The sequence below is a fragment of the Choloepus didactylus genome (genome assembly GCF_015220235.1).
Source record: "Choloepus didactylus isolate mChoDid1 chromosome 11 unlocalized genomic scaffold, mChoDid1.pri SUPER_11_unloc2, whole genome shotgun sequence".
Classification (NCBI taxonomy): domain Eukaryota; kingdom Metazoa; phylum Chordata; class Mammalia; order Pilosa; family Megalonychidae; genus Choloepus; species Choloepus didactylus.
Window position 1 is genome coordinate 2198498 of NW_023637579.1, and position 16074 is coordinate 2214571.

At 39.0% G+C, this 16074-nt stretch overlaps 2 protein-coding genes across 9 annotated transcripts in view; both read left to right on the forward strand.

Annotated features, from left to right (window-relative positions):
- LOC119524585 (zinc finger protein 883-like) overlaps nt 1-16074 on the forward strand; it is a 77651-nt gene that overhangs the window by 22079 nt on the left and 39498 nt on the right. For 4 of the 8 annotated variants that reach the window (XR_005214856.1, XR_005214855.1, XM_037823287.1 and 1 more), the window contains exons 2-5: nt 12332-12417; nt 13860-13986; nt 14799-14894; nt 15408-15490. Coding sequence is in view for 6 of the 8 variants with exons in the window: in XM_037823287.1 (XP_037679215.1) it covers nt 12406-12417; nt 13860-13986; nt 14799-14894; nt 15408-15490 (318 nt within the window). In the remaining 2 variants the exon portion in view is untranslated. Of the gene's footprint in view, nt 1-2841; nt 2906-10269; nt 10289-12331; nt 12418-13749; nt 13987-14798; nt 14895-15407; nt 15491-16074 lie in introns of those variants that run through there. The other 4 variants (XM_037823288.1, XM_037823289.1, XM_037823291.1 and 1 more) reach the window with 4 other exon arrangements.
- Nucleotides 15472-16074, forward strand: part of LOC119524586 (zinc finger protein 596-like) — a 1058357-nt gene continuing 1057754 nt past the window's right edge. Inside the window, exon 1 of the mRNA XM_037823294.1 lies at nt 15472-15490. The gene's annotated coding sequence lies outside the window, so the exon portion shown is untranslated. The remainder of the gene's footprint in view (nt 15491-16074) is intronic.

Consider the following 16074-nt stretch of genomic DNA (forward strand, 5'->3'; position numbering starts at 1 on the left):
TTCACCTGCCAGGTTGGCTTAGTTAGAGAGAGAGGACCACATCTGAGAAACAAAGGCATTTGGGAGGAGGCTATTAGGCACAATTATAGGGAGGCCTAGCGTCTCCTTTGCAGTAACTGTCTGCCCAAGGGCAAATCCTGTGGTAGAGGGCTCAGCCCATCAAACCACCAGTCCCCTATGTCTGTGAGCACATTAGCAACCATCGAGACCAGCTCACTGTTTTGAGGGGGCTGAGCCTGTGCCCTGGAGATGGCAGAGATTTTGGCTGCTACCCATATGCATGAGGAGGGTGGTGCTGAAAACATGGCAGATTGTTGCTACCTTGACTTGAGTAATCATGAAAACATTAGAAATTTATCAATCACAATGGGAGAACTTGCTGAGTCTATTGCTAAAGCTACAGCTGTACAGAAAGAGTCATTAAATTTATTAGCTCAACTTGATTTAGCATTGTTGTGCTTGACTGCTTATTAGCTGAACAGGGAGGCATTTTGCCATTGCCAACAGCACCTCTTGTACCCAGGAATACACCTCTGGGGAAGTTGAGACACAAGTGCATTAAAGTCTTCCTCAGGACCATTTTTAAAGCTCTTTGATTTCAGCTGGTTTAAAACATTAGACTTGAGCTTAGGAGCATAGTAAGAGATAGTGACCTGGGTAATGGGGGAGGGGGTGGTGTAATGGAATTCTGTGTATGGGATAGGCATTTGGGCAGTTCATTAGTCATAATACTTATTGTAGTATCTCCTGTGCACTGTTTTCCCTCCACATTATTACATGGGGGTATGCAGTTATTTGTGAACCAGCAAATGCTTTCTTCATGCCTGGAACAAAAAAAGAGATGAACAAGGAAATATTGACATCATGACCACCTATGAGTGCAACATTAAAACCACCTGCAATTACTACTCCAAGACCTTAGACATTAATGGAGAGTCATGCTGAACAGCAGAATTTTGATCACAGCTGTCAATGGCTAAGAGCCAGATCAAAATGGGGGTAATTGTTAAATATATTAAATTAGGCTTGAGATGGAGTCCCTCATGCTAAGCCCTGGGTAAGCAAACTGAAGCTTTCCTAAGTTCCTATGTCTTGTAAGTGTGTGTTCTACCAGTACCTGAAACCTGAGACCCAAATCATAACCTTCTGTGTTTTTTTTTTTTTTTCTCTGTAGCTTAGTTTCTCTAACTCAAAGCTAAGCCAAGAAAACTTTCCTGTACTAACAAATAAGATTATTTTTAAGACATTCTTGTTCTGCCTGCATAAGCCTTGGTCTTCATCTTTAGACCTCCCCTGTTTTATGGATTGGATTGTACCATTTTGGTTTGCTAAAGCTTCCAGAATGCAGTATACTGGCAGTGTATTGGCTTTTACCATGGGGATTTATTAACTTAAAATTTATAGTTCCAAGGCCATAAAATGTCCTAAAGGCATCAGCAGGTTGATACTTGGATTCTGAGGAAAGGATACCTCTGTCACTTTGGAAGGTACCTGGTGATGTCTGCTGGTCCTTCTCCCATGGGTTCTGGTTTCAGTGACTCTCTCAGCTCTTCCGGGGGTTTTTTTTCTCTAAGCTTTCTCCAAACTTCTCTGGATGTTTCTCTCTCTTTGTTTCTCTCTGGGTTCTATGGACATTTTCTGTCTTTTACCCTCATAAAGGACTCCTCATAAAGGATTAAGACCCACTTTGAATTGGTTGGGTCACTTCTCAATCAAAATAACCTAATCAAAGGTCCTCCCTACAATAGGTCTGTACCAACAGTTTACTTCTATTTTTAATTGAAAAAAGTCTTCCTTTCATTGGAAATTGTTTTTTTTTTCCTAAGCAATTACTTCCACGGTAAGTAATTCACCCTAACATATAGATGATAAACTTTCTTCAAAAGATGTCTTGATGAAGGGAAAAGAAGTCACCCAAATGAGACAAAGAAAGTAGACACCCTCTAAGGGGAAAAGCTGATGGTAAACCCAGGGCCTGGAACACTAAAATACACTTTGCCTGACACCTAAAACTGTATCTTATGTGCATACTGTTTAAAAGGCCCTTCTCCAGAGTATCAGGCTATGGGTTCTTGCCCAAAAGGAAGCAGCTGTTGACACAGATGTGGTCTTGTTCTATTATTCAAACCAAAGGCCCACTGTATAGAAACAGGTTAATATTGCTTTAATGGTGGCAGATGAGATATTTGGCTTGTTCATTAGACATAGATGAATCTGCCTTTTTGAGAGCAGCTCTTGATGCACAATGTCACAAATCCAATATAAGAAGAGCAGAATGTGTATGTTAGTGGATGAAAAATGCTAGTATGTATGAGAAAGTCATGGAAATATACAGTATTGGAATTGTGAACTCTGAGTAATTTCTATTTTTTTTCTGAGAATGTAGATGAGGGGAATAGTCCAATGAGAAGTTATAGATTGATTATGAAGTGCTAAGGGGTTAGGCAGGAGACCAAGTGCTTTTTGACCATTTACTAGGTATTAAGGCAATTTGGTGCCCTGACAAATATCTTATCAAAACCTCCTTAAATAAGATAGCCTGGCAGAACAGTGTGACTCCAGTCAAGGTAATGCTTTTTATAGACCCATTACTACAAATAATATCATTTGTCCTTAGTAACTGAGGGTCTGTCATATTGGGAATACAAATGAGGAGTCAGTGGAAATTGATTTATATTGTGAATCTTTCTTACAGCCATCATCTTAAATCTGAAAGTGAACATGCTTATTTTGTTTCTTTTATTTTTTGACTTAACAGGAGATTATTGGCTCATGCTTTTGAGATTAGGGAAAGTCCAAAATCAGGGTGTCATCAAGGTTTTTTCCGGAAGACTGGCTTTCTGCATTCTGAGGCTGGCTGCTGGAGATACCTTGTCCTTGGCTTTCTATCACATGGACACACATGGTGATGTTTCCTTTCTCTTCTGTGTTCTGTTGACTTCCAACTTCTGGCTGCTCCCTGTGGCTTTGATTCCTATATCCAATATCTTTTGCTTATAAGGACTTGGTAATTTTAGGTAACGCCCATCATTCATTTTGAACATCCCTTGACTATTAACATCTTCAAAGGTCTTATTTATAAATTTGGTTCATACAGGACCAGGGATTGGAACTTGAACTTGCTTTGTGTGGAAGACATGATTCAATCCCCAACAAATGGCTTTCTGTGTCAATCAGATTAAAAGTCAAGGTCCTTCTAACCAGATACAGAACTCTATGTAATTTTGCCCCTCCATGCTTGTTATTACTTCATCTCTCACTATCTTTCTCCTCACTCTGATCCAGCCACACTTAAACTTAGTATTCTTTGTGTGTTCCAGGCACAGTCTCACTGAAGGCATTTGCACTGAGTGTCCCTCCCTCCTTTCCTCTGTGCCTGTTCCTTTAAGTCTTTGATGAATTGTCACCTTCTCTATGTGGCTTACACTGACTTCTCCATTTCAAATTTAAATACCGCACCCCGCCACTACACTCCCAATCTACTTTATTCTATTCTTTTCCTCCAGAGAACTTATTCATTTTCTAATATGTGATAGAATTTGTTTATAAGTCATTGTTTATTTTCTTTCTCACTAGAATTTAGCTAGTGTCTTTACTAATATTTCCCAAACATCTAGACCAGTGTATGATACATAATAGATACTCACTAAATATTTGTCAAATGAATTCGGTAAACCAAATAATTAGATCAGAAAAATGCATTCCTAGAGTCTCGTATATTTCACCCCGTGCTATTTTTTTAAAACAAATTCAGTTAGACAGAATTTCCTTTAGAGAAGCCATTTTGCAATTTGGAAAACAACTTCAAGGTTCATCTGTGTTGAATGAATCAGATCTTCATTCCTTTTTATGGCTGAATAATATCCCATTGCATGTATTGTACCATGTATCCCATTTTTGTATTTTACCATTTTGAGTCCCATTACCTTCTGAAAATCTTTTTCATTTTTTTTGTTGCCATTGTGTTGAAATTCAGTATCCTGAAAATATACCAATCATATTTGATTAGACACCAGCTTATATAGAATACAAACAGTTCCTTCCCTGCATTTTGCAGTTTTTACTGATTGTATCTGTGTACATTGTACAGCTAAAACAATTTGTCATTGCTTTTTATGAATTTTCATCTTTGCCCCTGTAAGAAATAAGTGGAGTTATATAATAAAAATACAATACTGTAGTACTGGTACTTGAAATTACCAATAATGTTACATTTATCAGAGCTTTATGCTGCTTTGATCCACTGTGTAGTGGCCTTCCTTTCATGCTGAAGATCTCCCTTTAGTCTCCATGTTAGGACAGTTCTACTGGTATTAACACCTTTTATCTCAGAATGTCTTACTCTCATTTGAAATTGTTTTCTTTCAGCACTGTAACTATTTCAAATTATTGCCTTCTTGTGTCCATGGTTTCTGAATATAAATGGGAAATTAACTTAATTGGGATTCTCTTGTAGATAACTTTTTACTTTTCTCTTGCATCTTTCAGGACACTGTCTTTATCCTTGGCATTAGACAATGTGATTACTATATGTCTGAGTATGGTTGTCATTGAATTGATCCTATGTGAAGTTTGTTGAGATTCATTTTTTTTCAATTGTGATTGTTCACATACCATACAATTATCCAAAGATCCCAAGTGTACAGTCTGTTGCCCCCAGTACCATCATACAGCTCTGCAGCCATCACAATTTTTGTTTAATTTTCAGAATATTTTCATTACTCCAGAAAAGAAATAAAGACAAAAAAGAGGAAACTCAAATCCTTCCATATCCCTACCCATCACCCCTTCCATTGTTGACTTGTAGTATTGTTATAGTACATTATTAACTTCTAGTTGTTGTGTCATAAATTTGTTCTGGTTCATGGAAGAGATTTCTAATATTTGTACAGTTAATCTCAGACATTGCCCACCACATGGTTCACTGTTTTATACCTTCCCATCTTTTAACCTTCAACTTTCCTAGTGACTCTGAGCTTCCCCTTTCCACCACATTCATGCAACAGTCAGCACTGTTATTCTCACAACATGCTACTGTCACCTCTGTTCATTTCCAAACATTTAAGTTCAACCTAGCTGAACATTCTGGTCATACTAAGAAACCGCTCCCCATTCTTTAGCCTCGTTCTATATCTTTGTACCTTATATTTCATGTCTATGAGTTTCCATATTATAATTAGCTCCTACCATTGAGACTCTGCAATATTTGTCCTTATGTGGCTGATTTCACTCAGTATATTGCCCTTAAGGTTTTGTCATCAACCCATTTTTTAAGATGGTTTTGTTCACACCCCATACATTCCATCCTAAGTAAACAATCAATGGTTCCCTGTATAGTCACATATTTGTGTGTTCACCACCCTCACCAGTATCTCTATACAGACATCTCCATTTCTTCCACAAATCAGGAAGAAGAGTCAAAGAAGGTAGAGAGGCAAAAGGAAAAGAAAAAGAAAGCAGAAAAAAAGGAAAAAAAACCATGACAGGCAGCAGCAAAAGGAAAGATAACCTTAGATCAAAGTAGAACAGAGTCAGACAATACTACCAATGCCAAGTCTCTCCTATGCACCCCTTCTATCTACATTTACCTTGGTATATTGCCTTTGTTACATTAAAGGGAACATAATACAGTGATTCTGTTAATTATAGTCTCTATTTTATGTTGATTGTATTTTTCCCACAATGCCTCCCTATTTTTAATCCATTGCAAGGTTGACATTCATTTGTTCTCCCTCCTGAAAAAACATTTGTACTTTTTGTCACAGTTGTTGAACACTCTAGGTTTCACTGAATTGCACAGTCCCTGTCTTTATCTTTCCTCTTTACTTCTGGTGTCCTACATGCTCCTAACCTTCCTCTTTCAACCGTATTGATAGTAATCTTTTTTCAGTGTACTTACATTGCTTTGCTACAATCATCCAAAATTGTGTTCCAGACCTCTCACTCTTGTATTTTTCTATCAGTCTGTAGTGCTCCTTTTAGTATTTCCTGTAGAGAAGGTGTCTTGTTCACAAACTCTCTCATTGTCTTCTTGTCAGAGAAAATTTTGAACTTTCCCTCATATTTGTAGGACAGTTTTGTCATATATAAGATTCTTGTTTGGCGGTTTTTCTCTTTCAGTATCTTAAATATATCACACCACTTCCTTCTTGCCCCCATGGTTTCTGCTGAGACATCCACACATAGTCTTTAAATTTGCTTTGTATGTGATGGATCACTTTTCTCTTGCTGTTTTCAGTATCCTCTTTTTGTTTTTGATGTTTGATAATCTGATTATTGTCTTGGTGTAGGCATATTCAGATCTATTCTCTTTGGAGTATGCTGTGCTTCTTGGATCTGTAATTTTGTGTCTTTCCTAAGAGATGGTGTTCGGTTTGCTAATGCTGCCAGAATGCAAAACACCAGAAATGGATTGGCTTTTATAAAAGGGGGTTTATTTGGTTACACGGTAACAGTCCTAAGGCCAAAAAATGTCCAAAGTAACACATCAGCAATCAGGTACCTTCAGTGGAGGATGGCCAATTGGGTCTGGAAAACCTCTGTTAGCTGGGGAGGCATGTGTCTGGTGTCTGGTCCAGAGTTCTGATTTCATAATAGCTTTCTCCTGGGATGTTTCTCTCTAGGCCTCAGCTTCTCTCCAAAAGGTCACATTCAGTTACTCTTGGGATGTTTGTCCTCTCAGCTTCTCCAGAGCAAAAGTCTACTTTCAAACATCAACTCTAAAATGTCTCTGTAATCTGCTGCTCCTCTCTCAGCTTCCTTGCATTCTTCAAAGTATTTGTCTTGGCAGTAACAAGCATGCTCCTTCTGTCTGAGCCCATATAGTGCTCTAGTAAACTAATCAAGGCCCATGCTGAATGGATTGATCTGCACCTCCAAGGAAATCATCCAGAGTTGTCATCCATAGTTACCACCTACAGTTGGTTGGGTCAGATATCCATGGAAACACTCAAATAATTACAATCTAATCAACACTAATACTTTTTTCCACACAAGATTGCATCAAAGATAATGGTGTTTTGGGGGACACAATACATTCAAACTGGCACATTCCATCCTCTGGACCTCAGCATGACATGATCTTTCCAAATACAAATGCATTCATCTCATTGCAATATCACAAAAACTTTAATCATTTCAGTAACAATAGGTAAGTACAAGATCCCCTCAAAATCAATTACAGGTGTGCTCAGTCCTAAGGCATAATTCTCCTTTAGTTGTGGATCTGTGAACTTAGAACGAGTTATGTGCTTCCAATATAGAAAAGAGGAGCAGTCATGGGGTAAGCATTCCCATTGCCATAGAGAGAAACTGAAAGAAAAACAGGGTTTAAGAGACCAAAACAATTCCTAAAACCTGCAGGGGAAACTCCATTAGATTTCAAAGTCTAAGAGTCATTTACAGAACAATGTTGTATCCTTGGGGCTTGAGAGAGAAGGATCCCAATCCTTTCCGAAGGTTTTCATAGCAACCCTTTTCTTTCCAAATGCTGTGGTGAGTACTCCAACATATCCTCACACTGGGGAGACCACCTTCTTGACCCCACCCTCTACAAACTTTGGGGCAGCACCCAGATTCCCTTCCATCTCTGGAGCACATGCTCAACCCCTTCAGAACAGTGAGGTGGAAGCCAGGCTCTCCCCAATTCCCTGGGAAGGTAGTGCACTCTCTTTGGGGTTTGGGGTGGCAGAACTTCTCCTGAGCATCAAGGCAGTAGGCCTGCCCTTGACCTCCAGGGCAAACTCACCCTTTCCATGCATGTGGGATACTCCCACTGTCCCAGTCTGAGACCTCTTGACTCCAGACCTCAACCTCCTCCATGGCTCTTATCTTTGAAGAAATTTTTCCTTCAATTTGTTCCTTGTCTGTCTCCTCCAATCCAGACTTGCAGTGGTTCCATCTATAAAGATATCACAGAAATTCTGTTGGTTTCATGTGAACCACATGGGTCAAAGCTGTCAGACAATAGGACTTTCCACAAATTCTTTCTGGATAACTGCATCTCCAGTCCTGGCTTCTACTGAAATGGTGGTCAGGTTCCATGCTTGGTTGAATCCTCACATGGGGCTATAGCTTCTGGGGTTCCACCTGCTTTCAAACATCAATTCTAAAATGTCTCTGTAAGCTGCTGCTCCTCTCTCAGCTTCCTTGCATTCTTCAAAGTATTCCTCTTGGCAGTAACAAGCATGCTTCTGTCTGAGCCCATATAGTGCTCTAGTAAACTAATCAATGCCCATGCTGAATGGATGGGGCTACACCTCCAAGGAAATCATCCAGAGTTATCATCCAGAGTTATCACCTACAGTTTGGTGGGTCAGATATCCATGGATACAATCAAATAATTACAATGTAATCAACACTAATACTTCTGCCCACACAAGACTGCATCAAAGATAATGGCATTTTGGGGGACATTTTTCAAACCATCAGTTTCTGGTTTCTTTGAACCTAAGAGTTCAGTTCTTAGCTTATCTCTCTGTGCTTGCATTTTAATATAAGCTGCAAGGAGAAGGAAGGGTACATCCTCACATGTAGTCTGGAGATCTCCTCAGTAAAGTATTCCAGGTTTTCACTTTCAAATTCTGCCTTCCATCTGACACCAAGACTCAATTTTGCCAAATTCTCCACCACATTAAAGCAAGGATCACCTTCCTTCCAGTTTGCAACTATACATTTATCATTTCTACTCAAGGCCTTGTCGGAAGTTTCTTTAGAGTCCATATTTTTACCAAAAGTCTCTTCAAAATGGTCTAGGCCTTTTCTATCAAGCTTCTCAAAATTCTTCCAGAATCTTCCCCTTATCCATTTAAAAAGCTGTTCCAACATTTTATTATTTGCAATCTCAGCAGCACCCCACTCTTGGTACCAAAATCTGTTCTGGTTTGTTAATGCTGACAGAATGCAAAACACCAGAAATGGATTGGCTTTTATAAAAGAGGATTTATTTGGTTACACAGTTACCATCTTCAGGCCATAAATATCCAAAGTATTGCATCAAGAATTGGGTACCTTCCCTGGAGGATGGCCAGTGGGATCTGGAAAACCTCTGTTAGTTGGGAAGGCATGTGGCTTGCGTCTGCTCCAGAGTTCTAGTTTAAAAATGGATTTCTCCCAGGATATTCCTCTCTAGGCTTCAGGTTCTCTCCAAAATGTCATTCTCAGTTGCTCTTGGGATGTTTGTCCTCTGTTAGCTTCTCTGGAGCAAAAGTCTGCTTTCCAACCCATCTCCAAAATGTCTCTGTAGGCTGCTGCTCCTCTCTCAGCTTCCTTGCATTCTTCAAAGTGTCCCTCTTGGATGTGCAAGCTGACTCCTGCCTGAGCTCATATAGTGCTCTAGTAAACTAATCAAGGCCCATGCTGAGTGGGCTGGCACAGCTCCAGGGAAATCACCCAGAGTTATCCAGTGTTATCTATAGTTGGGTAAGTCACATCTCCATGGAAACACTCAAAGAATTGCAGTCTAATCAACACTAATATGTCTGTCCACACAAGATTACATCCAAGACAATGGCATTTTGGTAGACAATACATTGACACTGCACAGATGGGAAATTTTCATTGATTATTTTCTCTATTATTGCTTCTGCCCCTTTCCCTGTCTATTCTTCTGAGACATCAGTGATATGTACATTCCTGAATTTTGTTTTGTCCTTAAGTCCCTGGAGAGTTGCTCATATTTTTCCATTTTTTTTCCATCTGTTCTTTTGTTTGCATGCTTTCATGTATCTTTTTCTCCAGTTCCTGAGTGTTTTCTTCTGCCTCTTGAGATCTGCTGTTGTATGTTTCCATTGTGTCTTTCATCTCTTGTATTGTGCCTTTCATTTCAGTAGATTCTGCCAGTTGTTTTTTAAAACTTTTGATTTCTTCCTTATATACACTCAGTGTTTTCTTTATAGACTTTATCTCTTTTGCCATATCTTCTCTAAGCTTTGTGAATTGATTTAGCATTAGTTGTTTAAATTCCTGTATGTCAGTTGAAGTGTAAGTTTGTTCCTTTGACTGGGCCATACCTTCATTTTCTCTAGTGTAGATTGTAGTGTTCTGTTGTCTAGGCATCTGACCTTGGCCACCCCAATCAGGTTTTCCCAGACAAGAACAGGCTCAAGTCCCAGAAGGAAGAAGTATTCCATATCTGGTTTCCCTGATGGTGTGTCTTAGAGGATTGACAAACCCTGTGCTTTTCTGCCCAGCAGGTGGTGCCTATCAACCTGTCACTCCAGGCTGGTGTAAGGATGTGTAGACCATGGCTGTTTTCCCCCAATCTCTGGTGTCTGGTTCTGAATGGAAGGTGTGTAGTACAGCTGGGCCCCACCTCTTTCCTCTTGGGAAGATATGCCCCCTACAGGGAGGTGATTTGCATGTTAATAGATTCTTAGTTTCTCTGACTCTGCTGCCTCCACCATTGTCTGGGTCAGAGTTCTGCAAGTTTAAAATGGCTGAGGCTTTCTGTACTGCAGAGTACTAAGAGCTGAAAATCATTGATTTTCTCCACTGTGCTGCCCAGGTTGGGAGAGAGTGAAAGGGACAGAAAGCCCCCTTTCAGGGTCAGTCTACAGCCCCCAGATTCGCCCCTCAGCCAGAGATAGCACCAGGTACTTGGTGCTCCCCATCCTGAGACAGATATGTCCCCTGACTCTCCAAGGTCACTCATCACTAAAAGCCACTGTCTGCTTGTTGGGGATTCATAGTTTGTGTTGAGTGGATAATATTAAAGCCTCAGTTGGAGCTGGGCTGAAGTATATTCACTTTTTCAGAGACTGCTGCTCTGTAGCACTGTGAGGCTTTGCATTCAGGCTGCTGTGAGGGAGGGGCCTCTTGGCTCAGGTCCTCAGTTTTCACATACAGATTTTATGCTGTGATCTCAGGCATTTCTCCCATTCCAGATCGTTGCACAATGTGTGGGCAGTAGTGATTGTATCCCAGCAGTTTTTCCAGATCTTTTGTAGTTCCTGGTTTTTTATTAGTTGCTCTGGGTAGACTATCTTCCACTCCTCTCTGTGCCTCCATCTTCTTCCTCTGTATCATGCATTTTTATTGCCTCTTCAAAGGGGCTTCCCAGGAGTGGTGGTCTGAGACCCAAAAGCAGTGCCCTGGGCCCTGCACCCAACACATCTCCCTGTCACCTGGCTTGGCACTAAGGAACACAGAGATTCTTGAATCTCATATTCATGTCTTTCATTAAATTTGGATAGTTCTATGCCACTATTTTTTAGAATATTCTTCCTACCATGTTCTTCTTCTGTTACTCCTGTAATGCATTTATTGTTATTCTTGATTGTGTCCCACAGATCTCTTAGGCTGTTCCTGTTCTATCTTACTTGTCCTTTTATTTTTCCTCATATCCTTTAGTTTTTTCTCTTTTTTCCTTTATCTCTCTGAGCATATGGAAGATCATTATTTAAAAGTCTCTCCAGTAGCTCCAAAGTCTGGTCTTTTTGGATGGTATTGGGATTTTTAAATTTTGCCTTCAGGTGACCCATCATTTCCTGTTTCTTGTCTTGGAATTTTCTGCTATACACTGTACATTTTATAATTTAAAGTGTTAACTCTGGGATTTAGTTTCTTAGCTGTCTGTTCCTTAACTTTCTACCTAGCTAGTGATATAAGATTATCACTAGCTTGATTGCTAGGAGCTAATCACAAATAAACCAAGGCAAAACTCACCTTTCACTCTCAGCAAATTGGCTGTGCTTTGGCTGATGCTCTCCTTCTGAACAGTAAGATCAGCCCAAGGTTGATTTACAAATCCATTGGAGTGAGATCTAGAATTCAGTGTGGAGGGTGTTACATTGTTGTAATTACATCACATGTGACAGAACCAAGGTGATTTAGGGCAAGTGACCCCAGAAGAGCAGGTGCAGGTTGGAACCAGGAGGGAATGAGTCCAGTGGACAGTGATGGATGTTGGAGAACCAGTGCTAGTGCATCAGCCAAGCATAATTATATGTGAGGAGTTCCAGACTGCTTTCTCTGATGGTGGAGACCTAATTCCATATGGGGCATTGGTCAGGAATTCCTACATGTTGGAAAGAGAGTTATTAAAAGTTCCTGAACACCATGGGATCATTAATACGTAACACTCAGTAATTTTCATATTCTTAATTGTAAAATGAAGGTATTTATATCCTCATTATTTGCTTGAGAAGGCAGGACCTCTTATGTCTTGACCCTGGGAGAGGAGAAATCTTCCTCTATTTCTCTTGGAGCACACTTCATGTTCATATTGATTGGACTGGGTTTATTCCAAGGTGAAGGATTTGGGATTCATGACAGATGGTTCTGGGAATTGTGGTCAAGACTTGAGTCTGAAGGCTTCTATCTCTTTTCTCAGCTTTGCTCACCTACTGCCTGTCTGGTTGTGAGTGAAAATCCAAAGGAAGACAGTTGTCCACTGAGCTATTAACAATGCAACCACAGGTGAGTAGGGAGTTCTTTACCCGAAGTCACACCACTGTTGTCTGTAAATGGGGAGATCTCTCCTATTAGCATAAACATTTTGAGTCCATTCATGTGCTATTCAAGGATCTGAGCTTCAATTTGTTTATCCAGACTCTAGAATAGTTATGGTAGTTTGTTCTATTTTCCATTAAGGTTGTTTGTTCTTTTAAGGGATGAGCGATATTTTCTTTTTCTCACCCAAAGTATGGCCTCATTGGAGAAGTAATGCCTTCATGGATCATGTCAGTGCCTCAAGTTGGCTTCAGCATGCAGTGAACATAGGTGATAGAGATGAGTAATAGCAGAAGTTAACAGTCAGTGGGAGGCTGATGTCTCAGCAGGTGATTTCAGTTAATCCAGCTTTACATGTGCTGGACTATAAGAGTGGACAGTCTTGACCAGAGCACTGGAGAAGGTTTAGAAATAAAAGTAAATGAGAAATCATTTATTTTCCCCAATTTTATTTTCTTTAAGTGTTGATAGAATGTATTTGGATATTTTTTGAAACATAAAAACTAAAATTTTCCTTACAAATATTGTTCCCAATTAATTTTTGTAAATCAAATTTATTCAAATTTTATAAGTGGATGCAATGTATAAGAAGTATTGTTCCCTTAGGAGTACTTGAGAATGGGGTTCTTCTACCACAGGAATCATCAGACTAGGGCCATTTTTCAGGACAACTGTCTCAGTGGTCCCTGACCTGTGATGTGCACCAACTGTGGTTAACATTGTCATGAAGAATTGAGTTATGTAGAGTTGAAGGAGGCAGCACTTACTCACCCTGAGTTCTCTATGAAACCTTTTCAGTTCTGCAGAATTCTAGATATTGCTTCAAAGTTCCTTGCTACATTAATAATTACACCAGTTAGACCAGTGAATTGAATTTAAGTAGAAAGTGCTTCATACGTTAACACATTGGATCTGTTGAAATGGATAACATAATATTAAACAGTGTTATAAATGAGAAAAAAAGGAAGGTCATCCAATTCATGAATAATGTAACTCTAGTCAATTTTTAAAAGTGATATATCATGGCTATTTCTTGGTTTATGATGACTATAGTTTTACCTGAAATTGGTGGAAAATATTTTAGTTAATGGGTGTTCTAGAACAAGTATTATAATCAGCATCAGAAAGTCATGATTTCAAGTCTTTTGGGAAATTTTCAGGTTTATGTCACACTACATGTCATGTAATAATCCTTAGAATGCAATTGTATGTATTTAAAATGTTTTTTTGTTTGTAAGTGTATCTGAAAGGGAGATGGCATTTGAGCATTGAGATTGATCTTACTGGAACTTAAAACAGTTTTTCAGCTTTATATGTACAGTCTCTGCTTCCTCAGTGCTGTCATTTTGAGCATCACACTCATGACTTTGTTAAGGATGGGCTTGTGTGAACACAAATTTCTGTGATAGGAGTTAATATCCTTCAAAGATGTAGCTGTAGACTTCACCCAGGAAGAGTGGGCATTGCTAGACACATTCCAGAGACAACTGTTCAGAGAAGTGATGCTGGAGAATATCAGTCATCTGATCTCAGTGGGTGAGTCTTTGAAAATTTACCTGTCATTGATATGTATCTGTCAATCATCCATCTAATCTATCATCTAAAAATGTAGCTATCATCTATCATATACTTTTTATTTCAAGTACCTATTTCAGGTTCCCCATATTGTTGTATTACCTTTTTATATTCTTTGTATATGTTTATATTTTATATTGTAAATACATGTAAATTATTTTACATTTCTTTATGCTTTAAAACAACTAAATGAAATGTTTTCTGACTCTTTACTGACATCTTATTCACCCCGTAGGATTTAAACTTGACCACAACTTAATGTCTTTCTTAAATTTCAGTCTCCAAAAGCAGAGCAATGCTGGAAAGTCAATGAATAGTTTTTGAATGGAAAAATAAGGGACTGTACATTTTGAAATTATTCTGCTCTAAGGGTCTGCCAAGGTTTTACACAAAAGTAAAAATACCACATATATCATGTTCCATATATAATTTAGACTGTTTCTGTGGAGTTTATCCTTATTGGATTGTTTTTGAAAATAGTGATCTACAGTGGAAACAATTTCTCCCAATTTGGAATTTGGAGGATTCTGCAGTCTCTCTATGAACTTGTACATGGGCAGCAACAACCAGAGGTCCCCACTATAATGAGAACAAGGACAAGAATTACTCTTTGCTGGTGAAATATTATCAATGTTCTGTATTCAAGTATACTTTCATATGTTTTGCCTTACTGATCTCCAATGCTTACCCTTTTCTTTGGTAGCCTGTCATGGATTGATAATACACTATTAACACTTAACTCAAATTCCAGTTATCTTTTTTCCTACAAACAGGATGTGAGGTCTGCAAATCAGATGTGTTTTCCCTTTTGGCACAGACACAGGTAGTGTGGAGGGAAGAAATGGAATTTCTTCAAAATCAGAGCCCAGGTTAGTTCTAGCAACCTGTGCATCAGTGGTGGAGGGGCATTGTCAATAAGTCTTTGGAAGTATCAGCTTCAGGTTTCCTTAATTGAGTTATGATTTCTGAAATGTCGATGAGGATATTGAGGAAGTTTTCTTCACATATGATCATTATTCTTTAAACTGAGCAAGCTGTACTCAAGTGTCTTTGACTTTGCAAAGAGAATATTCTTATACTATTGGAACTAAACTTTCACTTAAAGAATCTTGTCCTTGTCTTACTTTTGGTAGATTTTCCCTCTTTTTACCTCCCTGTTATACCAACTTCTTTTTATTTTTCTCATCTTCCAATGCTGAAAAGCTTCTCTGATTTTAATTTCCTATAATATTTTCTTCTGCCTAGAATATTCCTTAATTTGGTATTCTTTCTCAGCCAAGTGTCAATGTTTGAAACCTAGTGACCTATATTTTGGACTTTAAATGCTTTTATTCCCATAATGATACTCTAACAATGTATGTTTTTTCCCCAAATAATTATAGACATTGAAATTGCCTGTAAAAAGCAAGAGATGATATTGATGCAACTTATCTACAGCAATGACAATTCTGAGGATGCATCACTGGTAAGCTTCATTGGTGTTAACCCTAGTTTTCCAAATAAATACATGGAGATTGAATATGAGGAATTCAGTAAAATCACCTAGCTGTACTTAATGTTGGAGTTAAAGCTAATCCTTAAATCTGGGGGAATGTGGGGGCAAGATGGTGGTAGAGAGGAGTGGAATTTAGTTAATCCCCTGGAACAACTAATAAATAACCAGGAACAACTAGTAAATAATCTGGAGCAACTGCTGTGGGACAACTGTGATGGTCCATACATTGTATACCAACCTGGATTGGGTGGAATGTCTAAAATTGCAGCATAAAATCTTTAAGTAAAACTGCCAAACCAGGCTGGGCACCCCCCCATGGCAGTCTGAGCTATAAAACATCACTGTAAGAGAAAGCAGGAGACCTAGATCAAGTGAACAAATCTCAGGTGAGCTCCAGCTTGAGTTTTAATAAATGTGGACTTCTGAATACACGCTACAAACATAGACAAACCCCTGTGAAGCAGAGGCTTTTAGATATTACTGACCTTAAAGTCCCAGGAAAGGAAGCCCAGAAGACTAGGTGCTCTCTCTGAGTAATGGGCAAAACTAGGGGG